Source organism: Balaenoptera acutorostrata, chromosome 4 (genome assembly GCF_949987535.1).
Source record: "Balaenoptera acutorostrata chromosome 4, mBalAcu1.1, whole genome shotgun sequence".
NCBI classification, from domain to species: Eukaryota; Metazoa; Chordata; class Mammalia; order Artiodactyla; family Balaenopteridae; genus Balaenoptera; species Balaenoptera acutorostrata.
The window spans coordinates 92,641,674-92,667,384 of record NC_080067.1 but is presented as its reverse complement, the minus strand read 5'-3'; the positions used below and the strand labels follow the sequence as shown (position 1 = coordinate 92,667,384).

The following is a 25,711-nucleotide window of genomic DNA, read 5'->3' as shown; positions in this document are numbered from 1 at the left end:
TTTGGGTTTGTTTTTGTGGGTCTTTTTCTTCTCTTGTGTTTCCCACCTAGAGAAGTTCCTTTAGCATTTGGTGGAAAGCTGGTTTTGTGGTGCTGAATTCTCTTAGCTTTTGCTTGTCTGAAAAGCTTTTGATTTCTCCATCGAATCTGAACGAGATCTTTGCTGGGCAGAGTCATCTGGGCTGTAGGTTTTTCTCTTTCATCACTTAAAGTATATCCTGCCACTTCCTTCTGGCCTGCAGAGTTTCTGCTGAAAAATCAGCTGATAACCTTATGAGGATTCCTTTGTATGTTATTTTTTGCTTTTCCCTTGCTGCTTTTAATATTTTTTCTTTGAATTTAATTTTTTTTTGTTTGATTAATATGTGTCTTGATGTATTTCTCCTAGGGTTTATCCTGTATGGGACTCTCTGTGCTTCCTGGATTTGACTGACTATTTCCTTTCCCATGTTAGGGAAGTTTTCCACTATAATCTCTTCAAATATTTTCTCAGACCCTTTCTTTTTCTCTTATTCTGGCACCCTAGAATTCACATGTTGGTGTGTTTAATATTGTCCCAGAGGTCTCTGAGATTGTCTTCAATTCTTTTCATTCTTTTATTCTTTATTCTGCTCCTTGGCAGTTATTTCCAGCAGTTTGTCTTCCAGTTCACTTGTTCGTTTTTCTGCCTCAGTTATTCTGTTATTGATTCCTTCTAGTGCATTTTTCATTTCAGTTATTGTGTTGTTCATCACTGTTTGTTTGTTCTTTAGTTCTTCTAGATCTTTGTTAAACATTTCTTGTTTTTCTCAATCCATGCCTCCATTCTATTTCTGAGATTCTGGATCATCTTTTCTATCATTACTCTGAATTCTTTTTCAGGTAGGTTGCCTAGTTTCTCTTCATTTATTTGGTCTTGTAGGTTTTTACCTCGCTCCTTCTTCTGTGACATTTTTTTTGTCATCTCATTTTTTTTTTGATGGATAAGATTGTGTTCCTGTCTTACTGGTTGTTTGGCCTGAGGCTTCCAGCACTGAGTTTGTAGGCTGTTAGGTAGAACTGGGTCTTGGTGCTAAGATGAGGACCTCTGGGAGACCTCACTCAGATGAATATTCCCTGGGGTCTGAGGTTCTCTGTTAGTCCAGTGGTTTGTACTCAGAGCTCCCACTGCAGAAGCTCTGGCCCTACCCCCGGCTCGTGAACCAAGATCCCACAAACTGTGTGGGGCAGGAAAAAAAAAAAAAGAACAAAGAAAAAAAGGAGGAGAACAATACCAAAGAATAAAAAGTAAAATAAGATTAGAAAAGTAACAAATATGTTAGAAAGAATAAAAAAATAAAAATATAGATGAAACAACAACCAGAAGGTAAAACAGAGCACAATAGTAAAAAAGAGGAGGAAAAAAAAAAGCCGGAAAAGGCCTTAGCTGTGGGGGACGGGGCTTAGGCGGGGGCGAGGTTTAGGCAGTGGGTGGGGCATATGCTTAAGACCCACAGGGCCCGAAAAGGCCCTGGGGAGGGGGGCGGCGCTTAGGCTCAGCAGGAGGGGCCCAGGAGTGCCTCTGGCCTTGGAGGTTGTAAGACCAGGTCCAGGACCGCAGCAGGCTCACTGGGCCCGAGTAGGCAGGGGAAACACTAGGCACATTCCCCCACATCCTTCAATCCCGGAGGGCCCCTCCCTGTTGGCCTCTCTTCTTCTCCCTCCTATGCCCCTGGGAGTCACACGGCAGGAGGGGGCCCCAGAAGGCAGGGGAGCAGACCTGGAACCCCAACAGGCTTCCTGAGGCTGAGATGGTGGGGGAAATGCTCTCCGTGCCTCCCCTGATCCTCTTGATCCCAGAGGGCCCCTCCCCGACCACCTCTCCTCCTCTTTCCCCCTCCTCCCTCCCTCCCACGGCCCTAGGGCCCACAAGGCTGGAGGGGGCCTCAGAGAATAGAGGACCAGGTCTGGGAGCCCAACAGGCTTCCTGAGGCTGAGAGGGTGGGGGAAGCACCTTCTGTGCCTCCCCTGGTCCTCTGATCCCTGAGGCCCCCTCCCATACACCTCTCTTCTTCTCCCCCCACTTCCCTCCTACCCCACTAGGACCAACGCAGCCCGGATGGGGCCTCAGAAGGTGGAGGACCTGGCCCGAGAGCCCCACAGGCTTCCTGGGGCCCGACTGGGCTGGGGAAACGCTAGGTGTGCTCCCCCTGATCCTCCAAGCCCCTGAGGGTCCCTCCAGGAGTGGGAACCTGTCCCCCCTCCCAGCCACCTCTCAGGGGCACTGGTCCTGTCCAGCCTCCACTTCTCCTCCCCCCTCACTCCCCCCATGTCCTACCCAGTCGCTCAGGTGTTCCTCCCGTCTCCTTGGGCGTTGAGGTCCTCCACCAGCAACCGGCAGGTGCCCTAGTTGTGGGGAGATGCGAACTCCATGTCTTCCCACTAGATGTATTCTTGATGTGTTCATCAGGGAGGTGAGCTCGGCATCCTCCTGCTCTGCCATCTTGATCTCCCTTGTCTTCCTCTTCACCCAGTTTTTAAAAATGTTTTGTCTTGCTTTTACTCAGTAGTAGGAGCTATTTGTGGTAAGGAAATTAGTCTTTTATCATGATTTGTCTTCCCCTTGGCTTTATTAATGATTTTTTTTCAATGTATAGGACATTTATATGTAGTCATAATTATTACTTAGTTTTCCAGTTGTTTGCTGATCTAAAAGTGTCTTCCAAATTTGAGGATTTCTTAAAAGGAGTTCAGGGAAGATCTTTTGGTGCTATATTTTTCACACAGGTTAAGAAAGTTTTTTTCTATGAAATAAAAAAAAAATTACTCCCCTACCTGTTTTCTAGAAAGGATTTAAGAGACCTTATAATAAAAGACATCAATTTTATTAGAATAAAGTCTGAACACCAAAAATAGTAAATAAGAGAAAAAGCAGGTACCATAGTCACAAGAATTTATTTATTGAAAGATAAATTAGATTTATTAATTTATTTAAGTAACTGTGACCATTAAATTTCTTAGCAGTCATGCCCGAAGAGCCAAAAATTTAAAAAGGTACATTAATTAGATTTTTGTTATAAGAGGACACATACTGATTCTTTAAGAGAAAGATATTATCATACTAAATTCTGCAGGTAGTTTATCACAGGGAGTATTATTCAGGGAAATTTGTGTCTTTGCTTTTATTTTTGTTTGTTTGGCTGCAACAAGACTTTCTGACTGAATGTTCCTAGTCAGAAATCCTTATCTACCTATGGAGTTCTCCCATTGTATTCATCAGGACTCTGGACTGTTCAATTCTTCTTTCTTCTAATGACTAGGTTTACCTTACTTATTCTCAAGGGAGAGCAATTCTGTTAGGACATCTGTCCCTCTTGCCAGAAAGTTGCAACTGTTAGAAACTAGGATCTGGGGTAGAAATCAAAAGTTGTTGGTTTCAGGCAAAGTAAATGACCCATCATTTGAACATTTGAGCTGTTGTCATCAGCTATTGGGCTTCCTGCACTGCCTTTTTGTCTTATTCTTTCCCCTTCTTCCTTCACAGAGATCTGCCAGACTTTTGCTGAAGTGGTGAGCTGTGTGCTCTAAGGACTAACTTTTGGGAAATAGGTTTCCTCCTGAAGAGGGCTTTGATAAGAAAGCTGTTGGGTGTGAATGAGCAGATCATGACAGATGTTTTTCATTGCTCCAGTATGCTTTTGTGAAATAGGAGGCCTTTGAAGCTTGGAGCAGCTCCCCTGTGGCATGCAATAGAAGACTGTGCCTCCTTTAGACACAGGGAACATCAAGGGCACCTCTGGGTACCACACGACAGCTTAGACAGAGTGCAGCTGAGAGGCAATGGGTTTTTCATTTATTACTCTTTGAAGACAGACATATGTTACCTCGAGACAGAAGACAGAGGAATCTTAAAAAAGAAAAAGAAGTCCTGATTATTGTTTTAGATGCTCTTCCTCTTTGAGTAATCTGCTCACTGGATTAGTTACTTAACAAAGTACAGTGTTCGTAGGATTAATGGAGAAGAGAGGAATGTGAAAAACACTCTAAGCTGGTTTAATGAAACAAAGATGTTAATGATATTTAGGAAGCCTGAGATTTACCATTCTAGACTTTGCTTTACCTAAGACTTAAAGATGTAGATGACCTTGGAAATACGCTCATTTTAACTGGCTTTTGTGAACCTGTCTACCACCACCTGAGGTGAAAGCTGAGAATAGCTCACTCTTCTCTTTTTTTTTTTCCCCTTGCAGTTTTACTGAGATATAATTGACATACAGCACTGTATAAAGTAAAGGGGTACAACCTAATGACTTGACTTACATATTTTGCAAAATGATTACTGCAATAAATTTAGTTAACATCCATCACCTCATGTATTTGCCAAAAAATGGTTTTTTCCCTTGTGATGAAAACTTTTCCACTCTTCTCTTCTTGAGTAATCATTCTGTCTGCAGTGGAAAGCCCTCACACTCGCAAACTTCTCTGGTCGCAAGAGGTTTCTAAGAAGAAATCTGCAAAAAAAAAAAAAAAAAAAAAGGTTGATGCAAACTGTCTTGTCCCTACTGTCTCCCCTTTCTGTGTGTGTGTGGATCAAGTTATCTCAAAGGCAGCATATTTGGGGATGCACATATATGTGCTTTCATTAAAACACGTCACTCTCAGTAGTACCCTATACATTACTATTAAAAAAAATTTAAAAACCTGGATAGATCAAAATTTCACTTTTCTCTGTCACCATAAACTAAAGCTATTCAGTGGCTACCACACCCTTGGCTCTCTATTGTTTTTTTATTTGGATATAAATGATATTACAGTATCCTCATCCCAGTCTATTACAAACCAGAGTTTTAGAATGCCTCTTGAAGATTTTGCTTTTTATAAACAACTTAACAATAAAAAACAGTCATTACCTAGATAACATTTATTGTACAAACAGACTCTCAAGTTGTTTATTATTAAATATACCTATTGTGATAAATTTTCTAGAAACTTTGAGCTGTACAGATACTTATAATTGCCACTATTATCTATCTTTATAGTTTTGCAGATTGTTCAGTTTTTGTTTTCTTTTGATGCTTTGCTTCCACCAATGAGAGAAATATTTTTAAACCATGCTGGAAGTTGAAACCTAATATGAAATGTTGACCTGACAGGATACTGGCCTTCTTGAAGCTTTCCTGCTAGGATTACTTGTCAGTGATTTAGGAATGCCATTCACTGTTGTAGGCATTCCTCATGCCCTAAAACAGGCACCCAAGCATTAGGACAATGAGATTCATTGTATGTGAAGAAAGGTCAGCAGTTGTTTTACTAGTTCATAAGATACTGGAATTACGATGACAATTTAAAAGCTAAATGTCAACAAACAAACAAACAAAAAAACAAACAAAAGCTAAATGTCAAGGCTTGGAAGGCCTGCATACCTTTGTTCCAGTCAACCTGAGATACTTGACTTCTCAATGGTTTAATCTTCAGGAGCAGCGAAGTAGGTTAAAGAATAAAGAATATGAATAAAGAATAAAGAGCCCAACATGATGCCTATCGTGTTACAGTAATTTTTAGGATTGTTAAACACTAAATGAACTTACTAAGGAACACAAAATGTTAATGGTTTCTTTAGTTAATCTGAATATTCTTTTCAGTGGTTAGTGAGTAATCGTCAATAATTTACTTAACTAGGCTGCTGTTTCCAATTTCCAATTGTGAAATTATATAATTATTGACTTACTGGTGCAAAGAAATTACTTCTTTTTCAAAGAGAGATAAAATTAAATAAATAATATACCAATACGGGTGCCCCTTCACTTACAGAAAGACTGGTCTCCACGAGGTGATATCCAAAACAACTAACCTGAAATTCTTAAGAGAAGAAGCTGTTTTCAATTCACTGTATTCTCTTCTTAAAATAATCGGTAGTCGTATTTTGGCTGTGTGTATCATCTAAATGTTCCTTTCTTTCCCGGGCATTTGTCATAACTCTGTTTGGGGTATAAGTATGTCCTCTCTCACTTAATTTCTTTCCTGACTTTCTCATTCCTTGTTAAGGATCTCAGTTTTTCGATGAAATAATTTTATGAATAATGGCCAGTATCCTATTTCATGTCACAAAAGCGCATTGGCCCAGTTAGTGTTTTAATCATTACATAGGATAAGGACCAATAAGTAGTGTGCTAATGCAAAAACTGAAACATGAATTAACTTAATATTAAGTGTGTAGCTTTAAATCATTTGGGGGGGTCACTAAAGTAATAAGTAATAAAAAAGCCTTGTGTTGTCCTGATTATTAACTTTGGGGAACATTCCAGTGAGGTGAGGCCAAATGCCATGTCCCTCTTCTCCACTTTGTGTTGGAAAGGAAATAAATAAGAGTGCTTGCTCATTTGCAGATAACCCTAGCAGTGGGACCCAACAGAGATTCTAGAGACTGTGGTAGGAGATGTACTCGCTTGGAGACGGGAGAGAGTATGGAGCTTATGATGAAGGTAGCAGCGTGCCCAAGAGACATCCCTGAGGAGGTTGTCGAAAGTCTAGTCCAGATTCTAGTTCTCTGCTCTGCTGAACTTTGTCTATAACCTGAGAGAAGTCACGACAATCTCTGCGGACCACAGCTTCCTCATCTGTATAACCTCTTAGTTATTTCGGCTTTAAAAAGACATGAATTTGTACACTGAAGTTGGTTTGTAGGAGCTAAACTAAGCCCCTATGTACTGAGGGTCTATGGGAAAATGCAGAGTTCCAAATAAACAATCACAATGATGCTTTTATCATAGAATCCAAATAGACACAGACTGTGAAACGCTAGACCTGTGACTGGTTTATTAACTGGGAAATTCTGGAATTGAAGTGTGACTAGCCCTTTTCTGTGTTGATTAATCACAGACCCCAGAGGGTATAAGTGAAGAACAAAGGATTCAGGAGTTGACTGCGATGGAAGAGTCCCGGATAGCAATTCTGAACAACCTCGAGGAACTTGAACAAAAAATCAAAGATATAAATGACCAGATGGAGGAATCTTCCAGAGAGGTATAAACCACAAGTTCACTTATTACCCTCTCTCATTTTTCTTTCTTTCCTTTAGCTTAAATATATCAATGCCTATTAGGGCACAGGCCTTGGGGGGCAGAATACATAGAGGTCAACATGAGCAATTTGTAGCTGTGTAAAATGGGTACATATGTGGGGTAGAAATGCCTTTTTTAATGTTTCTTTCTTCTTTCTGGGTTTTTTTTTTTTTCATCCAATGAGATGAACATATGAAGCCATTTTTAATGTGCGTTATATATAACCGACTTTGTCTTAACTAGTGTATGCTTTCTGAGCTGCTTCAAGATCTGTCAGCTGAGGTACCATGTATTTAGACGTTTAAGTTCAAATCCAACAAACATTTTCTGAGCATGTTAAGTATGAGTTGGGTATCATCTTGGCACTATGGGGGGATTTACATAATTAAAGAAAGGGGCAATTTTTTAATACCTCCATGGAATGAGAAGAAGCAGCTAACTCTGCCTAAGAAGGATCTGCATGTCTGTACTCACGGATGATGCAGTCAGCCCATGTGTGGAAGGGGACTGCTCACCTGTCATCTTATGCACAGACCCTGCGAAGCCCCTCCTGCTGGCATTGCTAGGAATGCAGCGCTTGCGTGCTGGGCTGAGTGTAATTTTCATTTCCCATGCTCTAGGGACAAACGGAGACGTGGCTGCTCCCAAGATCGTTCACGCTTGAGCTTGAATCTAAGCGAACAGGCAAAATATCCTTGAGAAGTGAGCAGAAAAGGGGTTATCATAGAAAAATTAAATGAGAAGATAACTAGTGTTCTTAGCAAATATATTCTGGCCTCCCCACTTTCTCATATAGGAATCCTGAGTCTCACATGGGTTCTCTGGAGTGTTTTCTGGGCTCCATAATCTGACTGATAATGGTAATACTTTTTGCAATTTGTAGCTCTTAAAAATACACCTCTAAAGGGGGCAGCTGAAAATTTCCCTGAAGGTGAAACACCTCTGAGCTTTGTTTTGTGTCCTCAGTTGGATATGGAATGTGCTCTCCTGGATGGAGAACAAAAATCAGAAACAACTGAACTTATGAAAGAGAAGGAGATTTTGGATCATCTAAACCGGAAAATAGCAGAACTGGAAAAGAACATTGTTGGTGAAAAGACCAAGGTAAAAGAAAATTATATTTGATACCAATTTTACAGGCAAAATGGTGCTTCCATTTGATTGAATTTAAATGTTGTATGAATTGCCATGGTTTTGGATTTGTGTGTCATGTTCCTGGAGACAGCGGCACTGGAAAAAAGTCTTAAGATGAGGTAAGTTGTTGCAAATTAAGAACTGTCAGGGGCAGAGCAGCAGAAAGAAGAGCCTGTTCAGTTTTTGAGCCAGTATTCATGGCAGCTTATTCTGCTTGAGCTGAGTGAATTGCTTTTTTCCAATCAGCCTTTCTGCTCTTCTGATTCTGCTTTGTTTTTAAAGAATCATTTTAGTACTTTGGAACTTCTTTCCAGCAGTGCCCTGTAAGGGTGGCTTAAACATATTCAAATATGGTTGCCTCATTTCTTTTCATTTTTCTGTTTATTAAAAAGATGAATGGGAACCATGCATTTCATCTGTCTCGCCTTGCCATTGGCTTCAATGCAAGTGCACTGCTCTTTGCAAAATGCACTGCAGTTTTCAGGGGATCCTCACACACTGCCGAGTGAAAACTGTGAAACACAGCTGACACTTATTTTGGAAAGGAATATTGCTTACACATTTCAGGCCACAACCTGAATGTTAGCCGATACCTCCTAGGGAGTATGAAGAATTACTTGCAGTTTTTAGAATTCAGGGTGGTAGTCGGGTTTTCTTGTTTTCCTGTTTGTCTATTTTTTGCGGAAAATATTTCACTTACTCTCCTCTCAAATTCTGAGTTAGTTACAGCTGAACTAAGCCTAAATTAAAAATTAAAATTCCAGTTTGAGAAAGAAAAACTAATGAGCTTGAACACATTCCTTTCTTGCTCATCACGTTCTCCACTAAGCTGAGAAAAAGAAAAAAATTTCAGTTTGAGTAAACTCCAGTGGTAATATGTGGAAAGGATTTCTGCTCAGTGTGGCTTCCTTTTTAGGCTTCTCTTTGTTTGAGACCTATAAAGAAGGGCATTTGATCTTGGTGCCAGAGAATGAGCTCAAAAAGATATTGTCAGAAATTGAAGTCAGATTAAAAGCTACATATCAATATCTTGGTTGCCTGCTTATCAAGATCAAACTGCACATCTTTTCATATTAAATTTTATGTATGTGCCTTCAAGCTCTAGACTTTGAAATAGTAAAGAATCCATTTGGGTAGTAGCTATATTTTTCTTTAAAAGCTCAAAACCATATCGAAGGATTGATTGTCTAGTTCTGCTGTACAGGAGGATTATGGTTTTCAAAGTTTCCGCACTGATACAGCAAGAAACTTTCACTGGAGGCATCAGATGTTTTTGTTTTGGTGCTTACTAGTATTTTACTATTTATGTCATACCGGAAAGCTAGCGGGACATAGGAATGGGGTATCAGGTTCCCTGTGAACCTGTCTGCCTTCCCCATCCATGTAGCTGTTTATCTTTGTGTAGCCCGCATATGACATGACCTATAAATTCTATTTGTCTACCTGTCATTGGCATCAGATTCTACACAAAAGTGAAGGAAGTTGCGTCAATGCTGAATCTCACTTCCCAGGGACAGCTGTGTTATATTCTCCAGACCTAAGTAAGGTAGAGTCGGAACTCCAGGAACATGAGTGGAAACAAGCAAGGGGGAGGCTACTTCCATCCTTCCTATTATTGTTTTGGTGGCTTGATAGAGGCTGTGCATAGGAGAGAGGACGCTGGGGGCTTGAAGTATAGAATCAGCTCATGCAGCTGTTAGGGGATTAGCTGGTCTTGGAAGGTGGGATTATTGTCTGTCATCACATGATATGAAAAATGGCAAAAACTGGCTTTGGGTGAGGGATTCCAGAGGAGAATGAGGGAAGTGAAAGCAGACTGAGCTGGATGATGGTACTGCATATTCTTGACAACCAAACTCAAATAGAGACCCAGCACTGCTTGGCAACGTCTCTCGGTTTCTCAAGTGAAGTTATTCTAACATTTTATAGCACGGCTATTTCATACCTTCACTCTGTTCAAACCTCTAGCCCACTTTTTCTGCCCCTGGCTCTGAGATGATCTCACCACCTACTTCACTGAGAACTTAGAGCATCTCATCTTCACAACTAAGGAAGGCTCTCTTCCCCTCAAACACCAGTCCCTTTGGATGTGCCCAGGGTACCGTCCCACCATCTAGAGGTCCACAGTCCTTCCGTTCCCCACTCCCCCCAGCCTCTCCCTCTTTACTGGACCTGTACTGTCAGTATGCCAATATTATTATTTTTTAAATTATTATTATTTAAAAATAAAGTTCCTTCCAGCACCTGCCTTAGCTAGTTTCTCTTCAGCATAGCCAAGCTTTTCAGTTTTCTCAGTACACTGTGCGTTCTCCTGCTTAGTTCCCCATTCATCCCATTCTTGTTCCACTACACCATCAGATTTGCTCCTGTTAAGACCACTAAAAACCTTGGTGCTGCCTAACCCACCCACTGGGTGCTTTTCAGCTCTCTTATGATCAGACTCCTGAGCGGCATTCAAGACAAGGGACAACTCTTTTCCTTGACACTTCCCTTCCCCCACCCTTTTGCCTTCGTGTACCACACTCCTCCGGCTTTCCTTCTCTTTCTCTTACTTATCTCTCTGACTTTTCCATCCGAGTTCCCGTTCCTTCTTCCTCTGCCTCTATCCAGCCAGTTGTTACAGTGTCTCTGATCTGAACCTTCTTCTTCTTTTTTTTTTTTTGAAGCAGGCTCAGACTTCCCCAGAAGTCCACAGAAAAATTCTGCTTGCTCTCATTGGTCTGAATGAAGATATATGCTTTGAATCATTTACTTTTTTTTTTCAAAATTGAGGTGTAATTGACATATAATATTATATTAGTTTCAGGTGTACAACACGATTCGATATTTGTATACATTGTGAAATGATCACCACAATATTTCTGGTTAACATCTGCCATCTCTTGTTGAGAACTCTCTTCTCTTATGTTCTCACATTCTTTTATAGCCATGGCTTCAAATAACGTGTACATGCTGGTGACTGCCAAACGTATGTGTTTAGCCCACAACCCTTTTCTGTACTTCTGACTCATATCCTGTAGCCTACCTGATATCTCCACTGAGATATTTCTCAGGTATTTCCAGCTGAACACGACATAACCGAACTCTTGATCTCATCCTTCCCCTTGCCTTGCATACACTTCCCCTGCCTCTGATCCTGTTCTTCCTCTAGTTTTCCCACCAAGAAATGGCATCTCTATCCACCTGTATGTCCAAACAGAAACCTGGAAGTAGATCTTGATACTGCTTTCTCTATCACCCCCACTTCTAATTGATTACAAAGCTATTTTTCAATTACTTTAACTTCTCCGCATCTCCCCTAATAGCTTTCTCTTCTAAATCATCAAAATTTCCTTTTGAATTCCATTTCCATTTACTTCCCTTCAGCCTGTTTGCTTCACAGCAACCAGAGTGATTTTTCTTTTAAAATTTAAATTAGGTCATATCCCTCTGGTTTGTGTTCCCCTGTATTTTATATAAATCTAAACTCCTTACCTGTCCTGACCCTTTCTATCACCTTTCTTCCCTCTTCACACCACTCTCATGGCGGCCTTCCTTCTGTTTGTTTAAAGATCCATCCCACCCTGCGTGCCCTGCCTGGAATTCCCTTTCCTATGTTCCATGCCTTGTTGGTTGCCTGTCTTTCAGGGCTTAAGTTCAGTGTTAGTTTTTCAGAAAAACCCTACTCGCCCTTTCCAGCTCAGATTATATTCTCTCTGTTGTTCTTTCAGTCCTTTTACAAATCACATTTTATAATTTATATTTGTTTTGGGCTTGTTAGATATTTATTTCCCTCTCTAGCCTGTGAAATAGAGGCAGGCACTGTTATCCACTGTTTATCCAGCTCATAATAGGTGCCAGAATACCGCCCAGTGTTCTTCGGGAATATTGTACTTGGATCTCCTGCTAACAGTGAGTCCTGGCTGGGTCTGAACAGAAACACTGAGCCAAACACCTGCCTGAGAGCTACGTGCAGCCAAGTTTCAGGACAGCTGGGGTGGTCTGTCCAAGTGCTCATGCCAGGGGCTTGTAATCACGCTGCCCGTCGAGCCAGAGCGTTAAGACAGAAGAAGGAAATGGCCTTTGCCCTTTTGGATCTCGTTTCCTTTTCTATACACCTGTTGCTGCTGTCAGATATAAACTGTGGAATGAGAAAACCAAAACCTGAAAAGATATCCCTGTTGGGGAAGCTCCAATTCAGATGTCAATAGCACATCCTGTAAGCCTGGCCTCATTTTTTGGAGACAAGGCCTGGAGCCATTGGAAGAAAGTTCAGTAACACCTCAGAGTTCAAATCCTGGTGTGAAATTAATGACATTGTTTCCTTGGCTCTCAAGACCAGTTTTTAGCATTGTTTCTTTTTGCTGATTTGGGAGCTATCATTCTATTTTACATATTTAGTATAAATTAATGTATTTCATAGGTGACCACTATTTATTGTATGCTACCATATAAAATAAAAACTATAGACATAATTACATATACAATATAAAATATAGACAATATATTTAATTGTGTATTTGTTGAACATTTTTGCAGTGGCTCCCTGGGCTGACCTTTCACCGTCCTTATGGTGTTCCTACAGTCAGGAACATCAGTGCACCCCCCCCGCCCCCCGTTTCCATGCGGCTCTGAGCTAAATGCCACCTGCCTGTTGTGTTCTCAGACGGTAACAACATCACAAATAGGGTCTGTATGAACTTGTAAACCCTAAACAAATAGAAGTATCAGACTCGAACATAAACCCAGAGGGGATGTTTATTTGAAGCAGTAAGCAAAAATCCATAGTGTTTTCTTAGGGCAAGAGAACGGAGAGAGACTCGTTAACCTCTGTGCTGGTAGACTGTTTTAGGTTGATGGGCTTGGTGACTGGGGGTGGGGAAGCCACCAGAACCATGAAGCTCAGTTTGGGCAAAAGCTGGAAACGGCTTCCCTCCCGCCTGCACTTCCCCTCTCCAAGGCAAAGCCTGATTTGGGGCAACTGCTGAAAAGTATGAAAGTGTTCCTGCAGTTGTTTATGTACATTTTCCTTCTGTCTTTGTCTATTTCTGACTACATAAAAAACTCAGAACTAAAAATAGTTTTTCAGCTTCTCTATTTTTGGATTGTCTGTTTCATTCCTGCTCCTTAGCATATGACAATGAAAAGTTAGCTGTACTGAAATTAAATAAAATGGTTAAGGAAAGGCTCTGCTTACCTAGTATTGTTGAAGAGTCTTTCCATCACCTAGATGGTGATCACAAAGTTCAAACCATCCTTCTGTTTAAGGATCTGTCCTCACACAGATAGGTTGCGATATTTTGTAGCTATACTGGTCTGCACACTTTTATAGCTAAACACACTTAAAAGTGTGAGCTGAAGTTTAAATCACTCTATGCCATGCAACACGTTCCTGGGTGAAATCTTGAATTAGTTGACTAATTTTTCTGTAATAAGCATATAGCTTTGTGTCTTAAGTGGTTAAATTGTATTCTCCATTATTATCTTGCCAGAGTACCTGTTACTTCCTCCCCATCTTTCCTTCAGAGCCAGGGGAAGACAGAGAGCCTGCCCAGAATTCCTCAGCAAAGTGTTAATGCCTCTTGAGTGCAGAGTCTTTGCCAAGTCACAGGCAGTGTTCAGAAGGGACCCAGCCCTTCCCGTGCCTCTTTCTTACATTTCAAAGTTAGCTCCCTGGTTAGAGGAAGTGGAAATATATCATGGGATTTGGGGATTAAATCAACAGGGTTCCAGATTAGGGTGATTTTTTTCTGGTGGTTGTTTGATTACGTAAATCCTTAGTGTTCTGATTTTCCAATGTTTTTTACCCTAAACATCCATCAACTGTGCAATTAAAATGTCAAAGCCAATGGTAAAAAAAAGCCTAGGAAAGTAACATAAAAATGTGCCTCTTTAGAGGCAGGCAGAGAATGGGTTTTCAGCAATAACCATCTGGGGACACAGGTCCATAATCTTTCCTCTGCAATTCTGAAAAGTTTTGTAGAGGATAAAAACTTTTTATAAGGTTGGCACCAAAACTTAGTTGGTTTCAAAACCTGACTTGGACTGATATTCACACTCAATATGAATATTCATAAGTAGCTGCAGAAATGGAAACATGTTTGATTACAGGGTTTTGCCCCAGAACTCACTGGAAATGCCATACAGTATATGCTATATGAACTGTGTTACCTCTATCAAATGCAGAATATTCTGAAATCTAGAACACATCTGGCCTTAAGAATTTCAGATAAGTGATTTTGGGCCTTAAACAATTACCTAGTCTTGAACCTCTGAGGATGCCTGCCTCTCAAACCACCCCACAGGGCTCAGGAACTGGAAGGAAGGGGACCCTCAGGGTGTATGGAGAGGACTTTGGATGGGCTACCCTTAAAAATGATGGCTTAGGTACTATGAATTTTAACATATCACTGCATCAATTCCAAACCTGACCCAGTGTTTCAATAAACATGGCCTGAGTACCTAGTGCGTGCTGGAGTCTATGCTGAACAGTTTGGAAATTACAAAGATGAACCTTAATTTTTAAGAAAATCTTTATCAAGCTAATAAGGCTGCCAAATTAGGAAAAAATATATAGGATGCTTGGTTAAATTTAAATTTCAAATAAAGAGAATAATTTTTTGGTGTAATTATGTCCCATGCATTATTTAAGACATAACTTAACATTTAAAAAATCATTTGTGGGCTTCCCTGGTGGCGCAGTGGTTAAGAATCTGCCTGCCAATGCAGGGGACACGGGTTCGAGCCCTGGTCTGGGAAGATCCCACATGCCGCGGAGCAACTAGGCCCGCGAGCCACAGCTACTGAGCCTGCGCGTCTGGAGCCTGTGCTCCCAACAAGAGAGGCCGCGATAGTGAGAGAGGCCCGCGCACCGCGATGAAGAGTGGCCCATGAAGAGTGGCCCCCGCTTGACGCAACTAGAGAAAGCCCTCGCACAGAAACGAAGACCCAACACAGCCAAAATAAATAAATTAATTAAAAAATTAAAAAAAAAAAAAATCATTTGTTGTTCATCTTAAATTCACGTTTAATTGTGTGTCCTCTATTTTATCTGGCAACCCTATAAAGTAATGAAGTAGGCATCTTTTCAGGGTAACCTTGAACCATCTGCTTACCAAATATTAGTTAAATGTGGTAAAATTATTTTTTTATAGGTATTCAAAAATTTTCCGTGTAGTATTGGAATTCAAATAGAGCCAGCAAGTTAAATTTCAGTTTCTTCCTTCGAGAATACAACTTAGAGAAAATTTATTATTGTCTTTTAACCACGGATCTGGCAAAATAAGTGGTCCTGAGAAAGCCTTAGATTATTAAGTTTATTCAAGATTATTGGCAATTCTTGTGTACATGTTCAAATTATTTAGGGTAAACTTATAACCACTCCTGATCATATGTATGATTAGAAGCGAGTCGTTCTACCTCTGAAATTGAAATGCATCATTCCTCTCTGAAAGCATATTGGATATTGGAATCTCACAGTTCTTTTTTCTTTTGGTTTACTTGAGGCATTTAATCTAAAAGTAAAAATTTTACATTTGGGGTGTTACCTGTAAGAGAGGACTTTTATACTATGAAGGAAAGGTGCTGAGGCCAAATGTCTTCAAGCTTTGGTAGATTCTGTATTAATGTCCTACGTCTTCATTACAAAAATCAAATTGTAATTAATTTTGCCTTTGCCTCTCACATTATTCTGGGTGGCTAAATCAGTGATTCTGATTGCATATGAGAACACCTGGAGAGATTTTTGAAAAGCTTGTTCCCTAGCCTTATACCCCCTAGATTTCTAAGTGGAGGCCTGGGAAATAGTATATTTAAAAGCTCACCCAGCTTATTCTAATGTGGTCAGGGCTAAGAACCACTGTACTTCATGAAGACAGTGATCAAGTTACCTCGTTTCTCTGTCTCTATTCCCCTTATAAATATTTATTGATTGAGTGAATGAACAACTCACCATGGAAGCAGATGTAGGCCCAATTTTATATACTGCTTTTTACTTTCACTTGCTGGTGAAAAATTTACCTTTGGCGCTATATACACTTTAGGAACATCAGTCTTTTCTTTTCTTTTTTTGGCCACGCTGCATAGTTTGTGGGATCTTAGTTCCCCGACCAGGGATTGAACCCTCCTCAGCAGTGAAAGTCCTAACCACTGGACCGCCAGGGAATTCCCAGGAACATCAGTCTTAAATATGCAAAATAGGCAGAATCTTGCAATGAACTTGTGACCCAACTGGATTTTTGCTGGCCCATCAAGAGAGGACAAGTCAATTCGAGAATGATGGAGGTGGCTGTGTTTCTAGGGAAGTCATGTTCTGGTCTTTGTTTTATAAATACACCCTTTACATCTGGATCTTCCTGGAGTGTTCTGATTCCTTATAATCTCATTCTTTCCACAAAGTTAAATTTGTTAAATATATTAAAAATGCATTTTAATTCATTTATTTCCTGAAAACAGATTTATGAATTCTAAGAAAAAAATGTTGTGCTCTCTCCCAATTTGATGTTTGGAAAATATTGCTGTGCCTATAGTAGTTAGAATAGGTGACTTTAACTAATTTAAATCTGGGGGGAAGAGAATAACACCCAGTGTTCATATTTTACATGTAAAAAGCTAGAATCCCTGAACCCTGGAATGTCATCTAATTTGTCCAACTATTTTACCTTCGCTGTAGAAGGTGATACTTTCAGCTCTAATTAGCTGCTTGCCTAGAGCTAATTTTTCTTTGAAAACTTCCTGGACAGTAAATAGAAGAGAGGTATATTAATTTATTTCTGGCTCAGAGGTGGTCTACTTTTGGCTCTTGTAGGAGTGATAGCACGTCTGTGGCCCCCTGTGGTTTATGGCCGGGCCCATCTGCCACTAGTCCCTCTTTCATCCTTCCCCTCACTTCCTTTGCCCTAGCTTCGGCCCCACTGACCTGTCACTCTGAGACCCAGGTAGTGGTCACAGAATTACGGATAAACCACAGAGAAGCTGCAGAAGGTCCTGATGGTGTCCGCTTGCATAATGGTTCTAACTGCCCCCTTGTATGGAATTGCAAAATGTTTTGAGCACCTCAGAAGGAAGGCACTATGTAAACATAAGGTATTTTTTATTAGTTGTTTATTTGTGCTTATTATTAGCAATTTAAACATTGAGAGCATCAGAGGAATAGTTTGGTTATTTCTTCGGAGTTGAGACCTGTGTTTTAGGCCAGTGCCTTTCCATATTATTAAATATCGTATCAGTGTTTTCTATCGAATATTATTTTAAATTTTAAGGCTTGGCATCTTTGCTCTTTGATTGGAATGAATAGTTTCCTTATTTATTTAACTTTCTGTTTGAAACTAGAATGGCTGCAAATTCTGGTGAGACAACACCTAGAAATAGAACTCTTTGTGGACAAAATTCTTTTGCTGTGTAATAGGGCAATCTTAGATCTGCACGCAAGGGAAATAACACATTTTCTTAGCCAAAGACAACAGGTGTTATGTATTGTTGGTTTTATTAAGGGAAAAAAATGATTAATTCTGAAGCTAAAGACTAAATCTAACTGGCACTAGTATATTCGATTTTACTGTGAGGTAACACTTGAGAATCCTTTATTCTGTGAATGATGCCATCGCTTTTTCTCACTCCTACACAGCAGCTGTGCACACTGAGCACACTTCACAGTAAAGACTGAGGAAACTTTCTTTCTTTCTTTTTTTTTTTTTGTTTGGCCACATAGCTTGTGGGATCCTAATTCCCTGACCAGGGATTGAACCTGGGCCCTTGGCAGTGAAAGCGCCACGCTGTAACCGCTGGACGGCCAGGGAATTCCCTTTTAGGAAACTTTCGTTATCATCTGCTAAATTCTAAGTTGTAGAATCATTTTTAGGTTGATATATGGAGTAGGAGTCTCAGTTTTCTTACTTCTAGATGTAATCATTTTGAGAAAAAAAAAAGTGCTTCTAAATCAAAATATACATTTCTAAAATGCCCTTGACATTTTAAAATGTAAGCCAAAAGTGGAGATTCAAGTGTACTTGTGTAGGTATTAATGTCATAGAGTTTTAGACTTAAACTCGAACATCTTTTATAAAGAATCTATGTATATGTTTACACAGGAAATCATGACCATTTGGATGAAGAAATGAGAGTAGTATAAATTTATAGGGCTACTTCAAATCTTCATCCTTTAAAAAATTTTTTCTGTGATATGCTTAGAAGCCAGTTTTCTTTCTACCAAATCAATAGTGAACATAAGAGAGTCAGGTGATGGTAAATATTTTGCTTACTGAAGGGGTCAAAGGGTGGTGGTGCTTCCATTCCACTGAAGTGCTTTAGTTTAGGTTGAGAGTGTTACACAAGGAGAGAATTAGGTCTGAAATTTACTTCAAGGGTTCAGAGTATCGTAAAGGGAACATAAGATGGGAAAACTGGCACTAAACGCATTGAAGTTTTGTTTCTCAGTTTAAGAGGCGGCCTTGGAAGACCGTGTGATACTGTATTATAGTATTTGCCTGTTATACCCTGGAGAATGTCCAGGGTCACTTGGGAGGGATTTAGTGTTATCTTCTCCTTTCTTCTATCCTGTGACCCTTTCGTTTTTTCCACAGTCCATGTTTCAATTATTATTTATGTCAGTCAGTCATTGTAGGAAAGTCCTTATCTCCACAGTAAATGTCACACCTTTGGTGCATCTGAGCTGTCTAATATGCCTTCCTCTTGCTGCTTTGTCAGTCTTGCATTTTTACTAGCTCTCTCAGTGTCTGAATTAGACGCTCTCCCGGGCAGCAGATTTTCTAATTGCTTAAGCTCTGAAGTTTGCCAAAGAGCTAGAACTGTTCCACATGACCAGGGTATCAACTTGTGCACCTAATGTGCCTCTAACCTGAGAACAAAATTTCAATAATTGCCAAAGCTTGCTTAACACATGCCTTCAGCAAACTGGGCTCTGACAGTGCTTGAGGTAAACGCCCGCTCTCCTTTGTCTGGTTCCCTGCCGAGTGACTCTTTGCAGGGCTATCTTAGGAATTCGGTTGGCATTTCTTTTGTTCTTTGTTGACCATTGACCAATATGACCATTGCTTCCCCTGCTTTTGTAACGTGGTGGCAGGAAGGAAGGGAGGAAGGAAGGACAGGGGTCGTTGCCAATACCCGATGGAGTGAACTGGGTTTGGAGAATGTAGAAACGGGGCCCCTTGTCCTTACTTCCACTTACACCCCCTTATCCTAGTCACTAACGAGATACGTTTCTACATTCATAGGATGTCTGGAGTTTGTGTGTGTTTGCTTGTTTGTGTTATCCTTGGGAAATGTTCACTAACGACTGCTTGGGGTGTGAAGGTAATTTCTATTCTTCTATTTTCTGATTTCTGAACTTCAGGAGAAGGTAAAGCTTGATGCTGAAAGGGAAAAACTAGAGAGGCTTCAGGAGCTTTACTCCGAGCAGAAGACCCAGCTGGACAATTGTCCTGAGTCCATGAGGGAACAGTTGCAACAACAACTGAAGAGGGTCAGTAGCAAACAGGAATGTGCTAGTTGTTTTTTGTTTTTTTGTTTTTTTCAATTAAGTTCCACTTACCTATGACTTCCTCCTTCACATAGCATAAATTTGCATAAATTCTGGTCATTAGATACGTTTTAAATAGAAATATGCATGCTGACCATATATATTCCATGCTAATCAGTTGAAAAATTCCTTGTTGGAATCCTTTGCCTCATTAATAATGCAAAAACATTTCCCAAGTCCTTTTTTGTAACAAAAGAGGGCTATTACTGACATGTAACCAACAAGACTGTAGCGTTTAAATCAGCTGACGTCTTTTCCTGCATTCTGTTCTCTACTGCATCTTGAGTCCTGTTTGCCCTCGAATGTTTTTTTTTTCCTCCTCTTGATTTTATACTCCTGTCCACAAATTTTTCTATTCTCTGATTTGCTCCCCACCACCACTCATCATTTTGTTTCTCTTTTCCTTTCTTCTTCTTAGTGACCTTGAACTCATTAGCATGATCACAGCAATCAAACAAGACCCAAGATGCAGGGCACTCAACATTTTCTCATACAAGCTTCATATTTTTTAAAACTTCGTGCAACATAGATCTTCTAGTTGAACTTCATCAGGTTATTCTTTGATCTTTAATGTTGGCAGTGTTGAAACGACTTTGATACTTATCTTCCTAGGTGGATAGTTTTGCAGACACTAGCAAGGCCACTTGATATTTCATAGCCGCTTGACAGCTGCGTTATTTGCTCTAAACAGCAGCCCAAATAGACTGTGACTCTGGGGAGGCAGTCATTAACAGTCTTGGACCTCTAAAGGAGCCTAATAGTAATTAGTCCCAAGTCAATAACAACTTATGATTCCACATGAGTAGGAAGGAAGACTAGTTTTATTCATATTGCTATGTCTGTACCTTCTTGGGCAACTGGGAAAAAGTCAGTTAAGATAGCACACCCCTGAAAATGTTTAAGATGACCTTGAATACAAATATGTTTGATATCTCTGAATATCACTAGGTTATGAAAAATTACAGTTGAAACTTTTCAATGTATTGTACAGATTGAATAAAGAGTACCCAGTACAGACAGGTTAAACTACAGTGTAACGGTTCTAATATTTTAAATTTTTTACAATGTTGGATCAAAAAAAGTTTTTAAAATGTTTCTTCCCCTTTACTCATTTTATTGTGTACAGCTTAATTTGCTAAAAGAAGATAAAACTTCCTGTCCCTCAGTGTCCCAAGGCTGTGAAAGTCTTATGATAAAAAATGATTGGAAAAAGAATAGTATTTGTAAAATTATTCTAGCTTGTAATTTTTTTGTGTTTATGCCAGTTCACAAAAGAGATTGGGAAACTGATTTTTTTATAGTTGTTTACTGTTTTTCAACTTTCCTTATTGCTAAAGATTTTACACAGTCACCATAATGCTTTATGTAGAGTCAGAAGCATGGTTATATATTTTGTTCTTCCCTTCCTTTAGTTATCCAGTTATTGTTTGTATTCTTCATAAATATTGCTTCAAATAAAAATTGATAGATTCTATTAATAACCTGGAGTCAGCATGATATGAATAATTACTTAATTATTTTGTAATTTTGTAATTAAGTAATTACAATTGTAATTACAATTGTAATTTTGTAATTAAGTAATTACAAATTACTTAATTTGCTTAATCTGTTAGATTCTATAGGATAACTCATAAATTTGTATATGTTCCAAGGATTTTGACTACAAACGAGGAAAGGAAATGATACAGACAGCCTATTCCACTAACTGAAGGCAAAGACTCCTTCCTCTTCCTTTCCAAGCAGAGTGTAAAATTCTTATCATAAAACCCCTTTCCTTAGGACAGAAAACTGGTTTGTGCTAGCTTCTGTTCACCTGATATTAAGAGAACTACTAATTCTGTTTTCCAGGGAAGGATGATGACCAAAATAACTCTTCACCAGTCCTTTGGCTTAATCAGTAAAAAGTTCACTTATTTCATGAGAAGTCCATTCATACTGGAACTTCCTGTCTTATCACAACTCATTTCCCTTCAGACTTCGAACACTCCAGAATAGCACTTCATTACAAAACTTTCCCCAAGGCATTTAAGCTAGATTCAATAAAGTTGATTTTATTACAAGTAACGTCATTAGGCAGCAAGTCAGACAGAATAGAAAATAAATGAATAGGAATAAAATCATTTTCTTAAACTGTATGCTGTCTCAAATACTTAAGCTGAAATTGTAGAATGATTTTGTGCATGCAGCACTATGGATTTATGACTGGGCTTCTGACCCCTAAATCATTGCTTTAGAAGCAGAATAGTCTTCATCCAATGTTGATTTCATGGCCCATGGTTTAATGTAGTTGATAACGGGCTCACCAATCGAATTGTTCCCTGGGATACAAGTAGTGTGAGAAAAAAACCCTGAAGAAAATTGAGCCTTTCATCTGCTGGAGAGGACTGGCTAGGATAGTATTGTTGTGTTTTGGTATTTACTCAGCTGAATGGTTGATTTCGGTCTCTTGATTTTTAAACAATTCTGTTCAGTGATATCTACAATTAGGAGCCTTTTTTTTTTTCTCACTAGCTCTACAATGAGTTTATCCTTTAACCTTGGACAAGTCATTCAACCTCTGTGGGCCTCAATATCCTCATGTATAAAATGAGAAGATTGTACTACATGATTTCCATTGTCTTTTTCCAAATTCCAAAAGTATGCAAAAAAGTGTTTGACTGTAGCACATAAGATGGAGAAATAGTAACAAACCCTGAGCTCCATTTAAATTTGCTTTCAAAATTGACCTTGAGCTGTCGTAAGATTATTCCTGTAATCTCTCCTGGCCATTCCACGTCTAGTCTCTTCTTTCTGTTCCTCTACTAGGCAAAGAAAACATAAAGTTGTACATGTAAACTTCTGCCGTATACATTCTCAAAAAAGTTATTGGAAAGCAAAAAGGAATTCCGTTTAATTTTCTTTAGCACAGCTGTCTTATTTCCTTTCACGCCTGGCCTTTGAACTTGCCAGCCAGTAGAGATTTGTCATGTTCTTTTAGTGGAGAAGTTTAGTTAAAATTTTCACTCAACTAGTCATACACTTGACTTTGAGCTTCCTGTATATATTATTCTGTGCTCAATTAAGCTACTCCTGCCCCCAAATTCCATCTCTTGAATTCTTATTCTTATCTAAAATCTTGTAAAAGTTTTTCCCCCTCCCAAGTTGTTTTTCTTTCACAGTGTAAGTTTATATACACACGTTTTAATGGTTTAGATAACTTGATCAGATGATTACACCAGAGGAATCTGAGTGCTGAGCTAAGCTTTAATTTTCAACTTTCCTGCCTAGTGTGCTATTATTTTCATGTAGTGGTTTAAATATTTACTACAAATAAATTAATGGCTGTGTGACCTTCATGTGGTTAAAATAGCATATGTTGTGCATTAACCAGATGTGGAGTAAGCGACTGACTAGCATAGTGTATATATTGTGAGCCATATGCCCACTTTGAATGAAGATTCTTTATAAACTAAAAAAAAAAAAAAAGCCTATTAAAATTTTTATCTCAATAAGCTTTAGCTGCAAACCAAGTTTAATTGAAAAACCTTAAAAACTTGAGTATGGAGGCCTGTATGAATAAACATATCACTGATGTTTTAGGACTACAGATATTTTGTTTCAAGACATAACACTAGTGTTATGTCTCAGTTCCTTTAGCAGTGACTAGATTTGGTCCACATTCCTGTAGATGTTATAAGCATGAAATATCTGATAAACTTGAAATGTCACCCAGTTACTTGAAACCAAGACCACTTTACTTTTGGCCAATTAAAATGTAAAGAAGCTTTAAGAAATGCTGAATATGTTTTTCAAATTGTTTTTCCTCTTCTTAGGCTTTGAGAATCCACTGTCTGTGTTGACATAATAATCTTGTTGCTATAGTGTTGGTTGTAATTTCATGGTAGCACATAGTCCTTCTGTGAATCATCCCCAGAATAAACTCATTCCAGAAGATAGAAAAATATTCCATTTGATTAGAAGACTTATATATAAGTTTATCACTTATATAAAAACCAGGGGAAGGGGTGGTGTGTTTAAATACGGATATAGATCTAATTTATCATATATTTATTTATCCAACTCTTTTTAATGTGTCGATTGAAAAAAATGCCCTGGCACTTTTACCCATGTAGTGCCATGAGCTATGTAGCCCAGCTGACTTTTTCTTTTTTGGTCATGAATTATTTATAAATTATATTTTTTAAAAAATCTTCTATACATACCACATTTACAGTTCTGTCAAAGGCTCCCCAAATAAGGAGGTTTTTGTGTGTGTGTGTGGTTTTGTTTTTTTGTTTTTTAAGTAGATGGGAGAACAATTCATACAACATGCAGCAGTCTCTGCTCAGATACAGATTCACTCCTGTCCTCAGACATCTCATAGGTTGGAGAACGCCTCTTCTAGACTATCTGACTTCTGTGATTTCTGTTTGTTCTTAAATGTCCTGAAGATTATTCCTAGAATAATCTTAACCTTTCAGTTAACCTTTCGAGTGCTTAACCTTTCGAGTCATTCTTTGTGCTTGATGAATGCTGTGGTTCCTACTGTTCCTAATAAAAAGGTTTGTGAACAATTTTAAGGGATTCACAGAAGCCCAGTTTAAGAACTCCAATCTTCAAATGGTTTTGGCGACTTCTCCCTTCATTAAAATTATTTGAGCATGCATGCCTACATATACATACATATAGATCACATTATATTATAAATGTATATATTATATGTATTGCATACATGCTCAAAATATATATATTCTTTTAAAATAATGTACATACACTACTCTACTTGAAAGTACATTAGAGAACATTTATTGAGAATTTGTAAAAGAAGAGGAAAAACTAAAAATAAATATAAAGAAGCTGTAATATTCCTTCCTCACATCCCAGTGCCTTGTGTGGTATGCCATTTGGGGTATATATATTCCTCTTAGAGACCTCTGATCTGTTATATATGCCAACTTTTGAATCTTTTTTTTTTATAGTCAACAACTTTGGAATATTGAATTTAATCTTTATACTAAAGTCTCATTTCATTTGAAAATTTGTGGAAAACAGGAATTTTTCTCAAGAGATTATGTCACACCTTTGGTCTGCAGATAATGTTTAGGTTATTTATTGAGTTCTTTTTATATTTCATGATCCATTTTAAAGCCACCTGGTAGATTTAAAGCAATACTTCCTACAACCACAGAGCAGTCTAAAACCAATGGTGAAATAGATGCTGCCCTCCTACCCCTACCCCAGTCCCTTTCAATTTCATCCTAAAGTCACTGCTCTGGGGTTTAACTCCAGAGAGAGGATTATCATGTTCTAACCCTGGTCAGTGTTGTAACTGGAAAGATATTTTGGTCTTTTTGCTTTTAATAATTTTTTCTTCACATTAAGAACGCTGCAGCTATTCTGGTGTGTCTTGTTTTCATTCCCTTTTCTCCAAAGGATGCTGATCTGTTGGATGTGGAGAGCAAACACTTTGAAGACCTGGAATTCCAGCAGCTTGAGCGTGAGAGCCGTCTAGATGAGGAAAAGGAGAACCTGACCCAGCAGCTCCTGCGTGAAGTGGCTGAATATCAACGAAACATTGTTACTAGAAAGGTACTTTTGCCAGGTGTTGTTCAATGTGAAAAGGCAAAATATACCCCTTGCTATGTGACAATAATGATTATTAATATAGCTATAGCATGTGTCCATCTGTCTGTATATCTGTTATATCTGAACATCTTTGTGTGTTTAACCACGTGTCACATTTGGCAGATTATGGAGCCTGCCATTTACATGCCAAATGGTGCTCCCAACTAGATAAACTGAGACTTGTTATTGTTACTTGATGCTGTAGATGCATTTATGAATATAAATGTGAAAACCAAGGTAGAGAAAATCAGAAATCTAGATGTTTGTTTTAAATTACTTGCTTTTGCAATCACAGTAACTGGATTTAGAATAATTCTACGAACAGTCTCTTTTAGAATTCCTCTGTTCCCATTGCCCAGTAGTTCTCAAAGATGACTGATAGTTTACTGCTACTAGAAGCAGCCTCGTGGAATGCTATGCAGATGACCGCCTCCATCCAG

At 39.0% G+C, this 25,711-nt stretch overlaps 1 protein-coding gene across 15 annotated transcripts in view; it reads left to right on the top strand.

Moving 5' to 3' along the window:
• Positions 1–25,711, top strand: part of PHLDB2 (pleckstrin homology like domain family B member 2) — a 224,339-nt gene that overhangs the window by 165,329 nt on the left and 33,299 nt on the right. For 12 of the 15 annotated variants that reach the window (XM_057545215.1, XM_057545226.1, XM_057545214.1 and 9 more), the window contains 4 exons: positions 6,837–6,980; positions 7,985–8,122; positions 19,482–19,610; positions 25,080–25,235. In XM_057545215.1, coding sequence (XP_057401198.1) covers positions 6,837–6,980; positions 7,985–8,122; positions 19,482–19,610; positions 25,080–25,235 — 567 coding nt within the window. The remainder of the gene's footprint in view (positions 1–6,836; positions 6,981–7,984; positions 8,123–19,481; positions 19,611–25,079; positions 25,236–25,711) is intronic. The other 3 variants (XM_057545227.1, XM_057545222.1, XM_057545217.1) reach the window with 1 other exon arrangement.